The sequence below is a fragment of the Pterocles gutturalis genome, unplaced genomic scaffold (assembly GCF_000699245.1).
Source record: "Pterocles gutturalis isolate BGI_N339 unplaced genomic scaffold, ASM69924v1 scaffold19852, whole genome shotgun sequence".
NCBI classification, from domain to species: domain Eukaryota; kingdom Metazoa; phylum Chordata; class Aves; order Pterocliformes; family Pteroclidae; genus Pterocles; species Pterocles gutturalis.
Window position 1 is genome coordinate 9,086 of NW_010113500.1, and position 6,767 is coordinate 15,852.

Sequence of the window (6,767 nt, forward strand, 5' to 3'; positions counted from 1 at the left end):
AGACCCAAACCATTTTGCAGTGTGATGTGCTGAGCTGCTGGCATGATGTTGAACTCAAAGACACCCCAAAGATGATTGCACAGCCTCTAGTCTCATCTTCCAACCCCAAACATCTGCAGGCTTTTGCCCAGTGCAGGGACATGGGGCTGGTGTCCCTTTTGTCCCCACACCTCGTGTTCCAAGGCAGCGGGAAGGTGCAGGACGAGTGGTCCTAGGCAGTGATGGGGATCTCTTCCCCTCTCCCAAAAATGGATCTCAGGGTGGTTTTGGAGCCTCAGAGCTCTGCAGAGCCCCTCACCAGCTCTTATTCTTACTTTGGGGGGTGGTCAGTCCCCTGCAGCCATGAGTGCTGATTACTCCAGCAAAACTCTCTGAGCATCCAATGGGAGTTTTCGGAAAATGCCTTCCAAGGGGTGTCAGCCCTACATCCAGGGTGGGCTGAGGCCAACACCTGGGAAAATTCCTCCTCCCACAGCTCTGCTGGCAGTTTCGGTGATGGGCAGCGGAGGAGTGCTGTGCTGGCTGCCTGGAAACGGCTCAGGAGATCCACATGAAACCCTGTAATTTCCTTTTTTTCAGACAGCTGTAGCTATTTCACTTTTCTTTTGAAGGCTTGTTTCTTCCCCAGACGTGCTGTCATTGGGAAGCCAAGGGGTGCAGCGGTGACCAGCACGGTGGCCAGGCTCTGCTGCCAGTCTGTCATGGCAATCGCTCCATCAGCAATAGAACCAGCATCTCAATTTGGCATCAAATACTACAAGTCATGAACTAGAAAAGGTTGTGATGGGTCAGAGGCTTTTGTACCACTGAGAACTGGGATAATTTATTTTGCACAAATCCTTCCCCCTGACATGGTCAATTTTTCAAAATTTTAAATAATATTTTACCAGTAAGAAGGAGCTGATGGTTGATATAAGTGAAGAGGGAAGGGCTAATCCTACCAAGGGGGACAAAGGAGAGCTGCTTTAGCACAATACTTGCTAACCTGTGGCTTTGGTGCCGATGGCCATAATTGTCTCTGGTCACCCCTGGGACAGTGGGCGGAGGATGAAGGGTCCCGCACACAAGGGTTTCACTTTGCTTTATTATAAGAAGGAAGAGAAACTCCCTGGGAGCAGGCGTAGGCTTCTGCAGGGAAGCCACTGCGGACCGTAACCACCCCCTTAGTCCCCTCCACGGCTTTTCCTTGGGGATGCCCTCAGCAAAGCCCAGCCTCCCTCGGGGCTGCGCAAGGATGGGTTTGCTTTGAAGAGATTAAAAACCAGCACCTTAATGCTGATCACCTTCTCCGGAGCCGTGGGGATGTCCTGGAGCAGAGACATGACAGGCAGCATGTGGGGGGCTGCATCCCACCCCCCCAACCCTTATCTGAATGCGTGTGTGGCTTAATTCTCTTAAGTTTGCCACTGCTTCTCCTTTGAAGGATGAAATAAGAAAAGGAAGAGGCCATGGGTGCATGCTCCACCATGGTGTTGCACACTCACGGTCCGTGGCAGTACCTGTGTGCCCAGTGAGATGCAGCACACTCCGTGCACAGGGAGCGGGGAACTGCTGGGTGGGCTCACAAGAAACGGGAAGAAAAAAAATAGAAGGGGAACCCAAGTCGCAAAGTTTGCTTGAGAGGAAGCCATTGGCTCACAAAGCATGTCTCTGTTCCCAAGGGCTCCTTTAACGTCAGCAGGATGTTATCTCAGTTATCAGAATTATTTTCTTTCTTTCTTTCTTTCTTTTTTTTTTTTTTTAATGCAACGTTTCATGCTTTTCAAGCACAGATGAGTGTAGGACCAAGAGACATACTTAAAAAATTAAGAAACATTATATTGTGAGACCAGCTGGAGGCAGGGGCAAGAAAAAAACAAGGAGGATTTCCCCTGGCTGGCCAGGGCTGGCTGAGGAAAGGGGTGTCGGAAGGGAGCACAATGGGGACAGGACATCCGAGGAGCAAGTTCTTTCCTGCCCAGCTATCCAGGCAGCAAAAAAAAAAAAAAAAAAAGTTGCAACAGCTGAAAAACAAGCTTCAAAATTATTTCCAAGCTGCACACACCTCTGCCCCTGTCCCTTGCCCCACAGCAGTTAAGGCATGGCAGGGTGAGGGGGTCACACACATGTTGTGCCCATCTCCCTTGTCCCCAGCTGGGGATGCCAACCCAGGAGATGACAACAGGCATTTGCAGCTATTTATCACAGCTCCACAGCCCCCCACAATTATGGGCGAGGGGCACTATGCATGAGGGCTGCTTCAGGCACCCAATGGTTGGATGCTGAATCCTGGTCCCTGGGGTGGAGGGGTGGCCGCTGTCATAACAGAAGCTGCTTATTACTGTCCCTGCTGAGCTCACCCCTCCCAGCCCCCCGAAAGCAACCTTCTGACTGAGAGCCCTTTGAGTTTCCTTTGGGGAATTCGGTTCCAGGGTTAGAGTACTGGTACTGGGAATCCCAAATGGAACCACGTAAGTGCCTCATTCATGGAAAGAAAATGTCAAAAAAAAAAAAAAAAAAAAAAAAAAAAAAAAAAAAAAAAAAAAAAAAAAAAAAAAAAAAAAAAAAAAAAAAAGAAAAAAATGAAAAAGAAAAAAAAAAGAAAGAAAAAAAGGCAGAACAAACCCCCCGAATTCTCCCCAGGGATGGGGGGGGGTCCCAAAAATCCCCAAGATAGCTATACAGAATTAGCTATACCCACACATGGTCGGTGCATGAAGGGCAGCAGGCTGGGTGATGTGGGGAGCTTGTGGGACCACCAGCCCCCTCGCCCCATGCGGATGCAGAGTGGGGAGGTGTTTTTGCTGGCTGCATCAGGTATTTTGGGTGACTTCTCATCTTGGGAGGTACTTTCCCCATTGCACACAAAACACTGCAAAGTTTGGCATCCTGTGTGAGATGGTTTGTGTTTGCTGGTGGGGACAAAGGGAGGAGGAACTGAAAACCCACCCAGGAGGAGACCGGAGACTCATAAAGTGGGACTGATACCCAGAAAGGAATAGATGACAAAATACATACTGCTGGGGACAGGGTGGCAGCAGCAGCTCAGAAACCACGCAACATCTTTTTTCTTTTAAAAACGTCCTTTAATCCATTAATTCCACAGTATCGCCATCATACACACCGCCACGACACCTCGGTACACGGGACACAGAGCCAAGGAGATGCAGTTACCCAGAAATACGCTTTTTTCTTAAAAAAACCCCAATCCCCTACAGATGTCAGGGGGAAAACCAGTGGTAGATGACCAGAATAACTAGTTCTCTTCAGCAAGTTAAAGGCACTTAACGAGGGAAGGAACCCCCAGCCCTCCCGGGCTGCCTCGCTGGCAGGGGCAATGCCAGGGACGATGCTGGGGACGATGCCAGGGACGATTCCGGGGGCAGCTGGGGAGGGTGCGGGGTTTCCCGGTGGCTTTGTTGCTTTTTTCTTTTCTTTTTTTTTCTTTTTCTTTTTTTTTTTTTTTTTTTTTTTTTTTTTTTTTAAAGCTGAGAGGAAACTTTTTGTATTTGGGGCTTTTGCTATTCACACTTGAAATCCAGCGGCAGGAACTCATCACCGACAGCTAAAGAGCTGCTTCTGATGGAGGCACCAGCATCACGCCAACCAAGAGCTACAGGGAAACTAACAACCCCAATATATATATATTTTTTTTTTTTCTGCATAGATTAAAACCAAAAGCAAAATAAGGAGTTTACGTCATTCCTGGTCCAGCCTAACCCATCCCAGCATCTTTCTGCAAAAGCTGGGGACAGGGACAGCTCTCTGCTTGGGGACACTGCCCAGCAGGGACATGGGACACAGCCGCCACGAGGGCTGGGGGACAGGGGCTGTCCACTGGAAACCCCCTGGAGCAACTCCTGGGAAAGGAAAAACAATCCTAGAAGTTCAACCAGTCCCTCCCCGCCCAGCCCCGCCAAACCCCGCTGAGGGCTGGCACTTCCATGGCTAGCACTTTCTGCAAAAAAAGGGGAAAAAAAAAAAAAAAGTCACTTTATAAAATACATTCGTGGCAGGGGATGAAATTTTAATGCAGCTCATGTTTCAGAAAACACCCTGAATTAGTCATTAGCCAGACCCTTCCCTAAGATGAATTTGCCCCTGAGGACAAAAGGATTAAATGTAAAAAGCTGGTACGTGTGACATGCATGTCTGCGGCTGGCTGAGGAAGGGGATGGCCGAGCTGGTTCAGCACTAAATCAAATAAATGAGGGATGGAGACAGACCCATTAAGTCTCCCGGTGTCCCTCCTCCTGGACGCGCAGAGGGGAGACACGTCGAGCACGCAGCTGAGGAACACAGCGCCTAATGGTGAGCCCAGCCCAAAGGCATAGAGGTGAGTAATTCCCATATATAATACATTTAATATGCTGCTTAGATTTTTCACATAGATTTTTTTTTTATTTCTGACATTGGTGAGTCATTTAAATATTTAGCCCAGACAATAAAATATAAAAAAAGAACCATCTACGGTATGTGCCTGCTGATTCTAACAATAGTCACAATATTAGGGCCCAGTGAATGTTATTATATAAGAATCTCTTAAGTCCATGTCAAACATACATTATGAACTTACAAATAAATAACTCCACAAAAATCCTTTCTTCTCTCCATAATTTCATGTGATCGGAGAAAAAGAAAAAAAAAAAAAGAAAAAAAAGCCCTTTCTGGTGATGACAAATGAGGAATTACACATTGAGTTTGAGGCATACATTACTGGTGCATCACCAAAGTCAACCACTAGGCAACAAAAAGATGTATCATATGAAACAATTTTTTAAATTTTTATTTTACATATTTATACATAAAACTTTCAAGGTAACTCTCTGAATTCAACCCAATGTTAATAGCACATCTAAAAATGAATGTCAGGTAGTCAACATTCACAAAATGTTGAAAACTGATTAAAATATACATATTAATGAAAGCTACAACTTCACTACGAGGCAGGCATGTATTTTTTTGACTTGTATAGCACCGTCAAGTACAGTTTCTTTATTTTAAAACTACAGTGAAGGATAAAAAAGTAGTCAATGGTAAAATATCATTCAACTGAAAATCTCTAAACAAACAAAAATAAAGTTAAACTAACCCTCTCTTCTCACCCATGATTTATAATGTTATAAGTACTGTACAATTTTTTGTAATAATATTATTAAAATGCCTGATATTTAGTGGCACAAGTAAAAAAATTAAAATAAATTAAGAAGCAGAGGCCAATCACCGGACATAAAGCTTCAGACATGGTCAATGACTAACACTGGTTTTCTTGTGCGTCACCGTGGACGTCAGCGCTTGGACACACACAGAAGCAAAATGAAGTCTCGCTTGAGCTCCGCTCCCGTGGCTCCGGGTTTCATTTTGCCGGCATCTTCTCTGCCATGTGCTTCTGCTGACTTTCAGCGTGTCTGGGGGGGAGGAAAGAAGCCATGTTATTCCCTGTGCCAAGGGGAGGTGGGAACCCGAACCGCACACGGGGATGTGCTCCACACCAGCATCCGCACTGGCAGCCAACCCAAAAATACCATTTCCCATCACGCGCCAAAGCCCCTGCCATGCCGACCATCTTCCAAAGCCATTTCATTGACAAAACTGACATTAATTGCATTTAGGACACAAAACGTTTCCCAAAGCACAGAAGGAAAAAGAGATGCGAGGTGGCACTGGTGCTTCTCCACTGACCCAGGTCCACCTCCCATCCCAAATCCCCCCCTCTCATCGCTTTCTCTTTATTAAGGGAAGCAGCGATGGTGTCTTGCAAGACTCAAAGGTGACAACCCTCCTGGCTTGTCCCCAGGGACACCATCCCCTGGGCAACACAAGAATTGCTCCCCAAATCCCTCCTGGCCATCCCAGCTGGTGGAAACTTCTTCCAGGCAGAGCAGCAGCAAATCTCAACCAGCCGCTACGCAGCACCACGGTGTTTAAAAATAGAGACAAATTTAGGCCGTATTTTTTGCAAGCACTGACAATAACTGGTATCATCTTTTTCAGACTTTTTTTTCCCCCAAAGCTTTCAACACCTATGTTTCTGCAGTGCATCGCTAATTATCTCAAAGGAAAATGCCCCTTAAGCCTTGCTACCCGGGAGATGCCTTTCTTTCGGAAACCCACCTATATTCTGCAAGGCTTTGTATTTTATTGCTATTGAACATTAATATTTAAGAGATTCAGAAATTCCCCCGTCTTTCCAGGGCTTTCCTACTGAAATTCTGCTAAAAGAATTCTGCCGATGGTGAGCTGGGAGCAGAAAGAAGAGAGCACTATCCCGAGGAGCATCCTTCACCTTGTCAGATCCTCGATGTCCACCAGCATCGCGTCCTGCTCCGTGTGCAGCTCGTCCCGGATGAGCAGCAGCTGCACCAGCTCCTCATTCAAGCCTGGTGCCGGGGAGAAAGGGGGTGAGTTTGGGATGTCCTGGGGAACCCTGCTTTGGGACCTGTACTGTACATCATCCTTCCCCACCATGGTACACGTAAGCTGGTGCAGAGAACCAGGAGGGATGCACATGAAGGCGGGGAGAGGCAACAAAATTTTTGTTTTCTAGGATAAACCGCAACCCCTCACCACTGTGTGCAAGTGGTTCCTCTCTTAAACTACCCCTAATGCAGCAGCAAAAATAAAGATGAATTGCTCAGTGCGTTGAGCCCCGCTGGTTCAGCTTTCGCTCACTTGTGGGCAACAACCCCGAGCAAGGAACAGGCTGCAGAGAGTGGCTGAGCCGCTCACCCATCCAGCCTCAAATTGAGTTTTTTAATTCCCTGCAGCAATGCAGAGCACACTGCCCA

General features: G+C 47.0%; 1 protein-coding gene across 1 annotated transcript in view; it reads right to left on the reverse strand.

Annotated features, from left to right (window-relative positions):
• Positions 1–4,710: 4,710 nt before the first annotated feature.
• The window catches only part of SCHIP1 (schwannomin interacting protein 1), a 12,045-nt gene continuing 9,988 nt past the window's right edge, over positions 4,711–6,767 (reverse strand). The window contains exons 6-7 of the mRNA XM_010074534.1: positions 6,266–6,359; positions 4,711–5,387 (exon numbers count right to left, since the gene is read on the reverse strand). Coding sequence (XP_010072836.1) covers positions 5,336–5,387; positions 6,266–6,359 — 146 coding nt within the window. The 3' untranslated portion in view covers positions 4,711–5,335. The remainder of the gene's footprint in view (positions 5,388–6,265; positions 6,360–6,767) is intronic.